The following is a 15,557-nucleotide window of genomic DNA, read 5'->3' as shown; positions in this document are numbered from 1 at the left end:
AGCAGGGGATTTTTTTGATTTGGAGCTTCGTGAGTTGATTTACACCCTTACTTGTATTCATGCACAATTTAAAAGAGACTTAGGAGTGGAATACAAGGAGGGGGCTCTGCGCATGGCACGCAGGGAAGTTTCCCTGAGGCCCTGGTTGGGGAGTTCATTGCCCGACTGGAGTCGGTGGTCCGACTGCCGTCTGCTCCTCCTCGTCTTCAGTCGATGGGCCGATCGACATGTTCCCCCGTCGGTGGTCCGGCCTACGTCTGCTCCTCGTCCCCAGTCGGTGGGCCGATCGACACGTTCCCCGTCGGTGATCCGGCCGACGTCTGCTCCTCCTCGTCTTCAGTCGGTGGGCCGATCGACACGTTCCCCGTCGGTGGTCCGGCCTACGTCTGCTCCTCGTCCCCGGTCGGTGGGCCGATCGACACGTTCCCCGTCAGTGGTCTGGCCGACGTCTGCTCCTCCTCGTCTTCAGTCGATGGGCCGATTGACATGTTCTTCATCGCTGGTCCGGTCGACGCCTGCTCCACATCTCCAGTCGGTGGGCCGATCGACACGTCCCTCGGCGGTGGTCCGGCTGACGCCTGTTCCACATCTCCAGTCGGAGGGACCGATCAACACGTTCCCCGTCAGTAGTCCGGCCGACGTCTGCTCCTCCTCGTCTTTAGTCGAGGTTCCTTCTCGTCTCCGGTCGGTGGGCGGATCGACACATCCCTGGTGGGTGGTCCGGCCGACGTCTCCTCCTCGCCAGTCGGTGGGCTGATCGACGCGTCGCTCGTGGGTGGTCCCCCAGAACTTCCCCCAGAACTGTTATGTCTGCCTGCAAGGCCTCTGGGCCTTCCCCCAGAACTGACATGCCTGCCTGCAAGGCCTCCGGTCCTTCCCCCGGAGCTGCTATGCCTGCCTGCAAGGCCTTCGGTCCTTCCCCCAGAACTGCTATGCCTGTTGAACCCCCCAGCAAGATCCCTGTCCAGTTCCCCAGTGACATTTTTTTTTTCCCGGATCCCTCCTCCTGGCCCTCCTCCACCCTGGCCCTTTATTTTGGGCCGTCTGAAATTCGGCCCTTGAGAGGGGGGTTGTGTCATGATTCCGTGTTTTGATTTCCTGTTTTATTTTGAATTAGTTTTGCACTTCTCGTTTCCCTGTCTTTTGTCGGTTCCTCTTCACTTTGCCGGTGTGTCCTCCCCCTGTGTCATGGTTTCCTGTTTTATTCTGAAGTCTCTTCCCGCGTGTTGATTCACTTCCTTTCCTGTGTCTTGTTTCTGGTGTCTTGTTTTTCCTGTGTCTCCTCCCCCGGTGATAGTCTACACCTGTTGCCAATGTGTCTTACCTGTGTTCTATTTGTCCTGCCCTCCTTGTGTTTATTAAGTCTCTGTGATTCCCTTTGTCTGTGTCATCTGTTATTTTTCCCCAGTCTGTCCTGAGACATCTGTTACTGTTGGTTTCCTGGTCGTCTTCCCCGGTCTGTTTCTGCATTTTTCCCCGGTCTGTTTCTGGGCTTTCCCCCCTGGACCAGTATTTGGGTTACCTGTTTTGCTACATGTTGAGGGCACCCTTGGTTTGATTCTGTTTTCGTTTTAATATTAAATATCCTTTTTTTCCCCACATCTCCATTTGGGTCCTGCTTCCTGCTCCCCCATGACAGAAACCTACCAGACAGCCAAATTTCTATTTAAGCCAAAATTTTATTTAAATCCTCTGTCCTCCACACACTCAGCTACATCACAGACACCTATGATTTGTCAACACAATTAAAGAAATTTTCCCCTACATTGGCAAATATTTTCATGGCCGAATGGGAAACATCAGCCCTGGTAAGCGTCACAAAAAGGCCTCTACATTATTATAGGTACTTGGATGATATCTGGGGTGTGTAGACAGACTCTAATGAGGATTTTTAAATATTTTGAAATACTTTAAATAATCATAATAACTCAATCAAGCTGAAATATACCACCAGCTGCACCTCAGTGGATTTTTTAGACATTACTATTTTCAAGGGGAATCATTTTTGAAAAACCAACAGATTGGACATCAAAGTGTTTTTCAAAGAAACAAACACTCACGCTTTATTGTACAAAACAAGCTACCATCCTAAACACACATATGCTGGGCTGGTTAAATCATAATTATTAGGGTTTCACAGAATATGTAGTCAGCTATGGGGCACTGTTTGTAAAGTGGAGCACATTGAAATAAACAGCAACATTTAGCAACAAACAACGTATAAAAAAGTGGTTTGAATTATTGACCAGATTTACAGCAATATTTGTTAACTTGTGAAATAAACTTTTATTGTAAAAAATATAATTTAAATGTTAAATCAAAATTTTAAATCTAAATGTTAAATCTAAATGTGACGGTTGAAACTATATATTTAGGTAATATGCAAATTCACACTGCCAATCAGCGGAAGTAAAAGCTTGATCAAGCGCTCCAGCGCAATCCGCGATTTTCCTTTTGCAGTCACGATTGTGTGACCCCAAGTCTGCCAGTCACATCTCCTCATCATGCTCTACTGTTGCCCACCAACATGTCCAGCGATTTAGTTGAAAACATTGGAAGGGCACTTTTGGCAGCAATTGTCATCCCAGTTCAGGCAATGATCAAAGGCATACACTCCTGTGATCTGTGATCTCATCACAGATAACAGGTCGTGAATCCTCTCAGAATTTGAATTATAGCTGACACAAAGGGCTAGACACTTAGTTACTTGACCAAATTTGAAAATACAAAACCAGACCAAGACCACCACCTGGAGAGACGAGCACAATTTCTGAGGTATGTCTGAGGCCGAAAGACGGCACAGACAACATGATAAGAATGAGCTCATTCATTGGTTCAGCGCTTGCGCATGTGTATTGTCACTTCTTTTAATCTTCTTTAAATCTTCTTTAAGCTTCTCTTAATCAAAATGCACAATCTATTGGTTTTAAAAACAAAAAATCACTACAATCAAACAAATAATCACTACATCTACCTCTCTTTCACTTTTGGACCATATGAATGAGAATTCATAATTAAGTTTATTCTAGAAAGTGAGTTATATTTACATGACCTGACATAATGCTGGCTTAATCAGACACAAGCAATGGAGTTAATGGCCTTTAAAACTTTTATTATTATTGTATTGAGGATCTGCTGACATCTAATAAATCTAAAACCAGCTAATAGGTGGTTCTTGCCTACCCTCTTAAAATGTTGGTAGAATGCAGTCGTCGTTGGGCACTCCTCTCACCTGGAGGCCTGTAGTGCCAGAAGTGTAAGTCTGTTTGCTTACATCGTCACATTGTGTGAAAGAGCACACAAATGTTTAAGTTTTGATGTAAAAAAATTATGTATGAATAGTGAAAATAGTGAGAATGAGAGCAAGTTGAAAATACATTTTTAAGATCATTTCCCAGCTCCTCTCCACTCAAACTTTTATCTCCCCCACTCTAGCTGTGAACATCCCGCAACATACACACTAATGTTAAAGTGTGAGAAGGGCTGAAAGAGTTCACTATGATTTGAAAAGTTGAATGTTACCTTGAATGTCAGAAATATGTGGAACATTTTAAGGCTTGAACGGAGTTTGTGGCTGAACGTATGAATGAGTAGATTAAGAAGATGCATGAAAAGTGTAAATATTTGCAAATGTTGAACATTCCCTCCATGCATTTCAATGGAACAAAAACCACGGAGAACAATTTGGAAAGTATGACAGTTATGAATAAGTTGAATACAAGCCGCAATGTCCCAATTGAGCTGAACGTTTTGATGTTTTTTTTCCAACGAGCGAAATTAGTGGACTATGGAGGGAAACCAAGACAGCAGCAGTCACCTGAGGCTGCAATCAGCTGCCTCACTCAAGGCTTCCATGTTGAAGAACAGTACGAAGAGCAACCTGAACATGTAAGTACTGTGTGTGTGTGGGCGTATGTGTGCGTATGTGTGCAAGCGCGCACAGAATGGTGTTAGCTTATGTTTGCTAGCTTATGTAAATATCAGTAGCAAGTAGCAGTCCATTAGCAATTTTTTAAAAACACAGAACCAGTAACTCCTTGCTGAGGTTACGCAGAATGGTTTTTGTCATCAGTAAATCAGGTCTGATGATTTGAGCTGGAGATAGAAATGAGTGTGTATACTTTGGCTGACAATTCATGAAGGTTGAACTAACAAAGGAAAAGAAGTAACCACTTTGTAAGGAAAATGTCTGTTCTTTACAGTGATAAATTTATTTTATATTTCGTAGCTTATGTGTGAATATCATTGCTGATTGGTCAATCTTAAAAAATTACCAACGTCTGGTCCAATACTTAGTCTTTTATGTCCCAGTTATGACCACCTCACACGGTTGCTAATAAAGATGATCGATGAGCAGCCACAGAATGCAGTGGATGTGGTCGAGGATATGAGTCTTGACATAAAGCGGAGTTTGTTTGAAGACAAGGAAACCACCCTCCGAGACCTTCCAGAGACTACAGCTTCTGAGCTGCTGGCTGAACAGCAACGACTTCTGTTCTCTCAGCCAGAAGAAGCTGAGCAGGAGGACGAGCAGGTACAAAAACATTTTTAAATTATCAGAATCAGAATTGTGTTTATTGCCAAATTCTCACATACAAGGAATTTGCTTTGGTGACTGGTGCATAACAAACATAGTAAATAAAAAAATAAGGGAAAGATAACACAAATTAAACTTAAAAGCAAGCCGTGTCAATACAAAGAGAAAAACAAACTGTACAATAAAAAATTTAAAATAAAAAAATGTATGTTCAGTTGACTTTTGACCCCTTTCGCAGTGGGTGCTGGGATATCCTATAAAAACCTGTCACAGATGAGTGATATATTATATGGAGCTGAATATTCATAATGTAACAGTGTTTATTGTTCTTCATCAGGTGGAAACACCTCTTCCTAATGTGAGTGAGATTGGCTTCTACCTGGAGCAGGCTGGAGTGGGTCTGGGCAGAGAGGAGATGCAGAGGGTCTTCCTCGCACTCAAGCAGCTTGTCGAGTCGCAGGCGCTCCTGCGCTGCAGACTGTGGGGCAAGATTTTGGGAACAGAGAGCAGCTATATTGTTGCTGAAGCTGAGTGCAGAGAGTGGGAGGAAGAGGAAGAGCAGATCACTGACGAGGCAGCAGAGGAAGAGGAGAGAGAGGATAAGACTTCGGAGAGTGAGGACAATGAGGTGAAGAAGTGGAGCCAATCAATGTACCATTTATGTATTTGTTTTACTTTTTTAATATGCATGTCTGCCTGTTAGTTAGCAGAATTACACAAAAACTATTGAACCAATTGCCATGAAAATTTGAGGATGGGTGGGGCATGTACCAAGAAAGAGTCATAATGTAATAATTAACGTGGATCCAGGAATTTATTTTTACTTTCTTTTTCAACTTTGAGTGCTGAGTATTACATACATTTTGCTTGCATTTTTTATTGGAGCAACCTTTGCAAACCTCACCTCTCCACTTTTTAATTAATTAATTGGTTATGTCTTTTGAAATTAAAAAAAAGAAGCTTCTTCCTTCCAAAAGTTCCTTAATCTGAAGGTAAAGAAGGGACATTAATCTTTCTGGTCTTGTGGTGGCTTTACTTTCAGGTGGATCCACTTCCTCAGTCCACCTATAAAACCCCACCAGTGGTGCCAAAGGAGGCTGCAGGAACAGGTGCTAACAAGTTTTTTTATTATGTGTGTAAAGAGCCTGGTCTTCCGTGGGTAAAGCTGCCTTCAGTCAGTCCTGCGCAAATCACTGTTGCTCGCCAGATCCGTAAATTCTTCACCGGGAGGCTGGACTCACCAGTCCACAGTTACCCGCCTTTTCCCGGGAATGAAGCCAACTATTTGAGAGCACAGATTGCTCGGGTATCTGCTGGCACACAGGTAAGCCCCCAGGGCTTCTTCCACGCTGGGGAGGAGGAAGGTGATGAGGAAGATGAGGCTCCACAAGACAGCTATGAAGTGAATTCTGATTTTGAGGCCATTCCAGTTGCTGAGATGGCTGAGTCTTTGTCAACCTGGGTGCATCATGTTCAGCACATCCTGCCACAGGTACAAATCTGATCAAAGCAGGCACAAGGACAATTTTCCCAGCAGATGTATGTGTGGTTATTAAAAGTGTGCATGTGGACTGCTTTAGGGCCGTTGTACGTGGGTGAACCTGGCCATTGAACCAGTAGAAGACTCTAATGAGGACGGAGAGTCTGAAGAAAAAGAAGAGGAGCCTGATGAGCCTGAGCCAGAGGTTGGGCCCCCTCTCCTCACGCCCCTTTCCCAAGATGGAGGTCAGTCTTTGCCTTTCAACTTTTTCTTATCAAACTAGGAAAGGGTTCGTTTTGTAGATACTTAAAATCCTGAACCCCACACTCTGTTTCATTTACTCATCCCTGTCAAGCTGCCAAAATCCAGATGAGAGGTCAGGATGGTATAAATTGATGATCCGCTCATTAAGATTTTAAAATCCAAAGTCTGTCAGGCAGTGTGCAATTATTGCTACGTCTTCAGCCTATTAACATTAAAGTTGCAACATGCTTCTGCCCAATCAAAAGAAGAAGTTATATAAGTTAGGGCACTTCAATTCTAGAAAAAAAATGTTAAAATGTTGTTTTCAGTTTTTTTAGGTTTGGTTCCTCTTCTGAAATAAATTCTTGAAGGAAATAAAGTTTTTGTGTCTCTCAGAAATATTCAACACCCCTCCCTGGAGCTCCAAGATGTCTTCCACTCTCACATATCAGCATGCAGTAGCTGTGCTGTGTTCTAACAGCTGGCCTGGGGCATATGTATATGCTTGTGGAAAGTAAGTGAAGAGATGAGAATGTTCTTACTTCTGATATCTCTCAGAATACTGAACGCAATGTTGCAATTCACAAACATCCATGTGTTTTCTCTTTATTTAGGAAGTTTGAGAACATGTATGTTGGATGGGGTCTGAAGTATGCAGGGGAAGGGTACAGCCCATCTGTCCCCCAGCCACCGCAGAGAGAATATCCCAGCGAACCAGAAATCACAGAGGCCCTGGACCCATCACTGGAGGAGGAGCAGGCACTGAGAGAGGCTTTAGAGGAGCAGCAAGCGGCCCAGGAGGAGTTGGAGGACGCTGATGAAGACGAGGATGAATATGCTGACTGAGAAAACAGTCATACATTTTGAAAATGTAAATTTGATCTATCAAGTGTTTATTTGTATGTCAATAGTCAAATAAATAATTACACTCTGCAACATAGATTCATATTGTAAATTTAGGTACAAACAATTCAATATTTGAAGTCTTTAGTCTGAATGCATTACTAAACTATATGATGGCAGCATCGCAACAGGGTAGTGTAACAGGTAGTGTTCAATTCAATTGTATTTGTATAGTGCCAAATCACAACATTGTCTCTTTATTTGTGTTGGTTGTCTATAATTTGTTTGTGTCTCAGTCACCATTTATACAGTTTTCTGTAACCCAGTTGTAACTTTGCAGTCTCAGAGGAGACTTTTGTTGTTTCTTTGGCAGTTTGATTTGATAAATTATGCCATTGCATGGTTTTGCTGGACATAGTGTAAAGCATGTGTATTCTACTTGTTGCTCATTGAGTAGTATTTGTTTGTGTGTGTCATGGCATTTGAGTTGGACAAGTTTGTTAAATAGCCTGATGTTCAGCAACACTTAGGTTGCACTAAAAAAAGATCTTCACTCTGTAGCAACCCACTATGCTATATGTGTTCATATTCCTTATACTTGTATAGTTTTGCAGTTCTTATATTTTTACATTTGTATTTCTCTTTTTTTTTTAAGTATTTTGTACGGTGTGTTCTTTGACAGATACCTGCTGCTGCGACACTGGAATTTACCAGTTTGGGATCAATAAAGTTCATCTATCTATCTACAAGTCAGATTCAAGGAAAATAATCAAAGCAGCAATAGGGGCAAATATAATAACTAAAGTGCATCAGTGCAACACCATTAACTGCATGTTAAAGATCTTTACTGGAGGAGCTTGGTCAGCAGACTGTCACAGTCCGACTGCAGCACAGCAAACCAACAGTGCAGCTACACTGCTCCAAATCAAAGTCGTGCTCCTTAAATGTGTCCAGTTTTGAGATGCAACCGGCCTGCAGCTAATAAACATATTTACTCCACTTACCCTTGTTGTCCCTTTAAGTACAGTCAGACTATTGACCGTTTAACTCGGTCCATGTTTCACTCGGACGTTAGCATGCAACGTGCTAGGTCCTATCAAAACACAGGCACAGTTACATTGACGCGTGACATATATTCAAATATTTATATATCTTCTAGGAACCGATAAGCAGAAGCGAAGTTTAACTTTTTCTGACATGACTCCTCTCTCCCTCCCTCTCCTCAGGGGCGTGTGGCCTGCAGCGCTCCATCGTTGTGTCAAAATAAAAACCCTTGCAGGGTCTTGAAATTGCAACTTCATGACATTTCAGAAAATTCTGTTGCAGCGGCGGCAATAATTTTGCAGGGGCGGGCCACCGACCGCAAAATGAACATAGCGGAAACCCTGAAACGGGATCAACAGCGCAGTACACAAAGTGCAGCGCCGAGTAGCGTGGCTGAACAATGTCGCAACAACCAAATTAAAGCAGAAACAAAGCAGCAGTGTTCTGGCGTGGTAGCTACTGGGCCAAGCTATTGTCTGTCCAATCGGGGCCGTCTCTTGGTGCCAGAACACCCGTGGACCGTGCCGCCACTACCAGCGTCTTACATGTAAACGAGCAAACAATCTTTAAGATCGGCACAGCATTACCAGCTTATTTGCCAAGCGACGGCTAAGATACCGTCGTGATCCTTTGGAGGAGCTACATAAATAATCAATAAGCTACACAATCACGGGGCGCAGAGACAAAGGAGCCTCTCATATCTGCAATGTTCATGTGTGTCCGGTCTCTGTATATATACACAGTAGGGGTGTAACAATACACGTATTCGTATTGAACCGTTCGGTTTGGCACACGTTAGGAACCAAACGTTTCATTGTAATCCTAAATAAAGCTTAAACTGTGTGAAATATAATGTTCTCAGAGCCACTGTGCTCAACCAGGCAGTCCACAATACTCAACAGGCAGCATGCTGTCTGCTCTTACCCTCTCCAAAGCAAAACATTGCTCTATATTTGCAGCCGGGAGGCTAAGCAAGCTAAGCTAGCTGGTTGCAATATGGCTAGTAATGCTATTAAAACAATGGTTTGTCTGGTTTATCTGTTACACAAGAGGTTCCATCGATGGGACGACTTCAGACATGTCAACTCATTTACGCCGACATCACCCCATGTGTCAATATGTGGAACTAGAGGGAAACACTGAGCAACACACACATTACAAACTATCCCCACAGCGTTTAGGAGCCGTTCAACTGATTCAAACAGGGAAAAATAAATAATGGCGGCGTTTGGTACATTAATAGCCTTGGATCCCTGCTCTGTATAATAAAACCCCAACAGAGAGCCAACTGCAGACAGCTTCCTAGTGACATTGTCACATCAAGCAAAAAATGTACAGAAAATGTGGACATTCTCATCCTCTGAAAAAAACTTGAAACATGAGTTCCAAAAATAAACAGATGTTTCTTTTTTACTTTTTCTTTTTTTATATTTGTTCATAACCACTACAATACTACACATTTTTTATAAAAAGATCAGCTTTTGTTTTGTATGCTACTAAGACGGGTCATTGTTCAGAGTCAAAAAACATTTAACATTATTATGTTATTTAAAAAGCAAGGATACTTATCTACTGTATTGAACCATGACCCCACTGTATTGTACCATGACCCCACTGTATTGTTTCGTTCCGTTACACCCCTAATAGGCAGCCATAACGGAGTGATTGGTCAGTGAATTAACAGCACGGCAGACAAAAACAACAACAAATGAATGTTTATACTGCCACACACACATTAACTCAAGGTACTTTACATAATGAGGTTGAGAGCTCACAATATTACAGAGAAACACAACAATTCCCACAATGAGCAGCACTAGAAACCTTTGTGGAATTTGCCAGGGAAAAATACACATTGTCTGATCAATGGTGCACCTCACAAAAAGTAAAGAGTTGCCGCAGTTGATACTTCTGGAGGAGCTGAAGAATTGTGTTCCAGAAGTGGTTTCCACTGTGACGTCAACTCCGTGGTACGAGCAGGTTGCGCGCGGTCACGTTGTGTCTCTTGAACAAGGATTCTTGCTTGGTTACAGTGACGTTGTACGATGTACAAAAACTAGTGAGAAATAAAATCCTTTCGATTTATTTATCAAATCAAATAGGCTGTGAATGTATTGCATGAAAACATGTTGTTCTGCAGTGTTGTGGAAATATTCTAAACGTGTAACTGTTTCATAACAGAGTCAGGATGCAGCCTTCAATTAATTTGCACATGAAAGCCTGATGATGTTGTGATATAAAATTAACTGTCAACACAGCCAACATACCAATTATTTATCAGCATTGATAAGTTGAATTTCACTTACAAAACGCAAATTAATCTCAAGTTATAAAAGATTAATTTAATTTTGAATACAATATAAAACATCAACATGGAGTAAGATCTAATATCACATCATGAACTCAGCTCATGGCTCAGCTTAGCCCTGACTGCACGGACAGCTGTGGAGAACAATTAAACTTATCAGCATTAACACCGCACGACATGTCATTAGGGATGGGCGATAAAGCCTAAAAATTATAGGAAATTTCAAGAGCATTTGCGATAACAAACATGCATGAGAACACAGGCCGCGCGCCACGCCCACCACAGATGCTGTTGTGCTGTTTCCCCTCATGACACGGCTTGACGTCTCCGGCGATGTGCAACACTTGGAGAGGACAGGGGCTAAACCGACATGTTAAACCGCACCAGCGCCAGTCAGGAGGGACGCGGAAGGGAAGTAGGGATACGAGTTCACGCGCGCGGCAGAGGAGGTGGTGGAGACTGGAAATGGTAGCGACTGAGAACTTTGACGTGACCCCTGCAGACAAATCACTCCCGGACTCTTGCGCTTCTCACACACATTGGAGTACACTGGCAGACTCGCTTGATTCATTGCAGTTTTTGCTCCGTGGCTGGAAAACATGACATCACTTGATGTGCATGTAGGTCAATCTCAGTCTCAAGACTTTTGTCACCTGTAGCTCTTTCTGGAGCTCTGGACAGCACATCAGTATTTGCTATGTTCTTGCCTGGGATGTGTGAACCAATCTAATTGTACCTCATCAGTCTCATCCTCAGTCTCCGCAGCCATGGAGGCAAGACTGATCCCAGAAGAGGCTTGAGGTCCATTTCAATGTGAAACACCATGCCAATAAGGAAGTCTGAAAAAAACGCTCACATGCACAGGTGATGGCTAACGCCTCCTTTTTTATTTGAGCGTACTTTTTTTCTGTGTTGTTGAGCACCCTCGAAGCATAGGCAACTGGTTTCATTGTTCCATCCTGTTGTTTCTGGAGCAATACAGCAACCAGTTCAAAAGATGATGCATCAGATGAGACTGTCTGTGCTCTTGGATTTGTATAGTTCCAAACCTGGTTGTTGACTCAGTTGACGTCTGATGCTGTCAAAAACCTTTTGCTGTGGGTCTCCCCAGGTCCAAAGGTATTTTTGCTCAGTAGTTCTCTCAGGGCTGTTTTTTTCTGCTAGGTGGGGAAGGTATTGCCCTAAATGACTCACCATTCCAAGAAACCTTATTACCCCGCTGACATCTGTGGGCTCCTCCATGTTGGTGTCAGCTCGCACTTTGTGTGGGTCTGCTCTGACCCCAGTCCCATTGATGATTTTTACCAGAAACTTCAGACTTTTCACCATCACACCTGCCTCTTCCAACCGCTTCATGCTTTGCCTGTGTCTCTGCATGAACCAGGACATCCTCTATCTGGCAGACTCCCTTTGGCAGCTGTGACATTCTTCTTTGAAAATGCTCTAGTGCCGAGGACTTGCCAAAGCAAAGTCTATTGAAGCAGTATCTCCCAAATGAAGTAATGAATATGGCAAGTAGAGCGGACTCTTTTGATAAGGGGTTATGCCAAAATCCTGAATTTCCATCCAGTATGAGAACAGTCTAACTGTCCAAGAGTGTGTTCCACTGAAGGAAGCATGTGTCTGTCTCTTCGTTCAACTTTGTCAGGTCTACACATGTGCAAACCTCTTTGTCATTTGGTTTTGAAACTGGGCCCATCCCAGCACACCAGTCTGTTGGCTGCTCCACTTTGAAATCACTCCAAGGTCTTCCATGTGGGCTAGTTCACTCTTGACTTTTGGCAGAAGAGGTAGTGGGACACGTTGGAGTCTTCACAGGGCAAATGGCTTAGAATCTGCTTTCAGTTCTATTTTATACTCCCCCTCCATTCTACCTAGGCCACTGAATAATTTTGGAAACTGCTGTTTCACTGATTCTAGTGAGTTCACTGACAATGGCCCAACTCTTGTTACTAGTCCGAGAGCTGCACGGCTCCTTTGTCAGACCTGCTACTATGTACACTGGTTTTGCTGTCTGTACTCAGTTTGACCTACACACTCTTTCATAATGGTCTTTCTTTTTGCACTGACTGTAAAGTACATCTCTAGCCGGCCAGTGGTATTTGCTGTGAGATGGTGTTTTGCCACACCTGTTGCACTCTAGTCTAGTATGTCGCTCACATGTAAAAGATTTCCCTTTAGTCTGATTACTTTTCTGATGCATGTTTTGCATGCTTTAAAGGTTTTAGAGTTACTTTTGAGTTGATCTTGTTGTTTCTTTACAAGCTCACTCTGGCAAATCCTTGTGACTGCTTTTTCCAAAGTCAGACATTATCATAATATACATAAACAATGAACATGGGTATTGTTGGTGGTTACATTTGTCAAACTAGTGTGTCAGTGTTGGGAAATCTCATTGAAAATATTGTTCTGATGCAGTAACTTGTTACTGGCTAGTTAGCAAAAGGCTGCTGCAGGCTAAGCTAAAACAAACGGGTCATTCCTGTCTATTGGTGGCATTTCACTGTGCTAACCTTTGGGGAAAAAAGAATACATTTTGGGGGCTTTCAAGATTTAATGATGTAAATGACATGTTTAACCATCAGGAACTTGAACTGGTAGAGCTAAAGCACCTAAATAATAAAAATGATGGTTAAAATGTTCAGACAGACTGTGAGAGAGTTCCACCCTATTAGGGACATTTTAAATAGGTATTGCAAAGTGTTTTTAAAAAAGAATTGTCCAAAATACTTAGCTGTTCTTGGGCCTTTTGTGTCCGTTATTCCATCATGCAAGTTTATTTTTCTTTGAATAACAATCAAACAAGAGAAACTGAGTAGAATATGACTTTTCATTTATAACGGTCACATATTTGCCCCAAATTACCCACAATGGTAAATAATAACAGAGATTATAAACAAAAAAACATGTATAGGCTGTTAATCCTTTTAAACTCCACAAATTAACATGAAAAGATGCAAAACATCTTGCATAGTTGTTACATTCAAATTTTAAAAAAAAATTTTTGTATGTAGCTGTGTGTGTATGAGATCTTCCGCCTACACCCAGGTCTGTATTTCAGCATAACTCCATATTGGCGTGTCCAGCTGCACCGACCTTTTGTTTACTGCTTGAGGCTCTTCCATCAGGCACAGTACCTGACTGTCAGCACACCAGCTGACTTCTTTACATGGCCCAGGCCAGAAGAATTTGTTTACACCATTTCGAGGCAATGCAGTTCACCTGGATGTTGTTTTCTTCAATGGCCATTATGATCCCAGTATAGTGGGGATCATCGCATCTCAACACTCACCACATCCCAACGTGTGGTCACTGGTAATAATTTCTGGATGCCACAGGGATTTGGTGGAGGGAAATCTGGAGTCAAAATATCTTACAGAGTTGCTTCTTTGAGCCTGAAGCATGGGCAGTCCATAACCCCTTTCTCCTTTTGACAGAGACAGGTTATGTCTCTGTACTTTATTTGCTTGGTGAGGTGCTCATGATTTGATGAATCTTCATCGTCCCTTTGATAGCAGTCAAAAGCAGTACCTGAGAACAGAAGGTAGGCTCTCCATGAAAGCATGTCTCATCATTCTGATTATATATTATTTATTGGTTCTGATTATACTTGTAATTCTGTTACAGATAATAATACTTATGTTTTACTTACTTCTGACATTTCCACACTCCTTTCAGGCACATAGAATAGCTGAACTGATGTCTCTTGCATGTTCAGCACTTGAAACAGCACTTTAGCATTGGGGATGTCTTCTCCCAGGTAAACAAGTCTGTCTGCTGATTGCTTCACAACCCCACCGATTCCATCTTTGCCATGACTGGCTTCGAAAAAGTTCGAAGATATATCAAACCCCCTTTTGAATGGCTCAGTGAATAACAGAAAAAAAATCCCTTTTTGTTTGTACTGTGTTGCTGGTCAATCACTGAACAAGTGAAGCCATTGCACTTAGGGGGAACTTCTCCTTAACCCTCTCCAACACTGGGTCCAGGTGGGCCCAGATCGCTGGTGGGTCATGCCTCCGAGAAGGGGAGATTGAACAAAAGCTCAGAGGGGACTGCGATGAGGTGTACAGCACACCAGTGTGGAGAGTAGCTTGTTGATGGGATCCCCCAAAGTGGACAGACTGAATTTTGTTTGTGTACTTGGAGACATAATTCTCTCTGAGAATGAGGCATCAACATGAATGAGGCATTCATTGTCTGTGAGTTTCTCCCTCAGCTCCCTGTATGCTCTATGTTGCCACCTGATGTTGAAAATATGTCGAAAAAATATTCCCATCCGGTTTTGGAACTGTTCTACTGCCTTGTCCTCTGTCAACATGATCTCTTTTTTGACTTATTGACCTTACCACTCCAACAGCAGTTAGGTGGCACTCTTTACAAACACCATAAGCACAATCCTTCAAATTTGGATCACAGACGGTGGAATCTGCCATCTCCTCTACATCCTTAGTGGAGAGAAGCCCACATCTGAAAAGGCCAGAGGACATGAACTGCAGTTTCTCATGCGTCTTGTACTGACAAGTTTCCCTGTCAGCTTCCTTTGGTGCTACAACCCAAAATATCCGTTGACTGCAGAAAAAGGAGTATGACATCTTAGCTGTGTCCCAATTCAGGGGCTGCATCCTTCAAGGACGTAGCCCACGCGGCCGACGGAGGCGATACTCCTTTGTCGGCAAGGAAGGCCGCCACGGCGAACCGAAATTAGACGGTCTTGTCTACGGCAGATTTATTTCTTCTTCTTCCTTTTTCACTGGCGAGTCGCATTATCGCCACCAACTGACTTAATTAGGTATTACATATATCCTTGACAGGAGAGAATGGTTAAAATACACTGGTTAATCTTCATATTATACATTAACAACGGTTTATTAATGTATGGTTTATTTAATTTCACTCTGATGATATAATTCCATATCTAATATTTAACTACAAAATCAAGGTACTTGTACTTTTACATTAGTAGTTTACATTTTGCAAAATTATACTTCTATTCCACTACATCTCGGGGGCAAATGTACTCATTGCAATGTGTCATTCCTGTCATGTCCACTGAAAGCCACATATCTCAAAATGTATTAATATTAATTAATATGATTTTA

General features: G+C 42.6%; 1 protein-coding gene across 2 annotated transcripts; it reads left to right on the top strand.

Moving 5' to 3' along the window:
- The first annotated feature begins 2,624 nt into the window (after positions 1–2,624).
- LOC118318695 (radial spoke head protein 6 homolog A-like) lies at positions 2,625–8,102 on the top strand. 2 transcript variants are annotated; one of them, XM_035648604.2, is made up of 8 exons: positions 2,625–2,775; positions 3,782–3,888; positions 4,312–4,534; positions 4,875–5,165; positions 5,580–6,029; positions 6,118–6,262; positions 6,657–6,774; positions 6,875–8,102. In XM_035648604.2, the coding sequence occupies exons 2-8, from the start codon at positions 3,788–3,790 to the stop codon at positions 7,104–7,106; spliced, it is 1,560 nt and encodes a 519-aa protein (XP_035504497.1). In that variant the 5' UTR covers positions 2,625–2,775; positions 3,782–3,787; the 3' UTR covers positions 7,107–8,102. The 2 variants fall into 2 exon arrangements, with proteins under 2 accessions (XP_035504497.1, XP_035504498.1); XM_035648605.2 differs by having other exon boundaries at positions 2,665–2,775; positions 3,773–3,888.
- The last annotated feature ends 7,455 nt before the right edge of the window (positions 8,103–15,557 follow it).

This window comes from Scophthalmus maximus, chromosome 13, assembly GCF_022379125.1.
Source record: "Scophthalmus maximus strain ysfricsl-2021 chromosome 13, ASM2237912v1, whole genome shotgun sequence".
Taxonomy (NCBI): domain Eukaryota; kingdom Metazoa; phylum Chordata; class Actinopteri; order Pleuronectiformes; family Scophthalmidae; genus Scophthalmus; species Scophthalmus maximus.
This window is presented reverse-complemented; position numbering and strand designations above follow the sequence as displayed.

Excerpts from the sequence above, each read along its gene's own strand:
- LOC118318695 (XM_035648604.2), top strand. The coding sequence starts at position 3,788 with ATGGAGGGAAACCAAGACAGCAGCAGTCACCTGAGGCTGCAATCAGCT. Across the intron at positions 6,030-6,117 it reads TTCAGCACATCCTGCCACAG|GGCCGTTGTACGTGGGTGAA; the intron begins GTACAAATCTGA and ends GGACTGCTTTAG. Across the intron at positions 6,775-6,874 it reads TATGTATATGCTTGTGGAAA|GAAGTTTGAGAACATGTATG; the intron begins GTAAGTGAAGAG and ends CTCTTTATTTAG.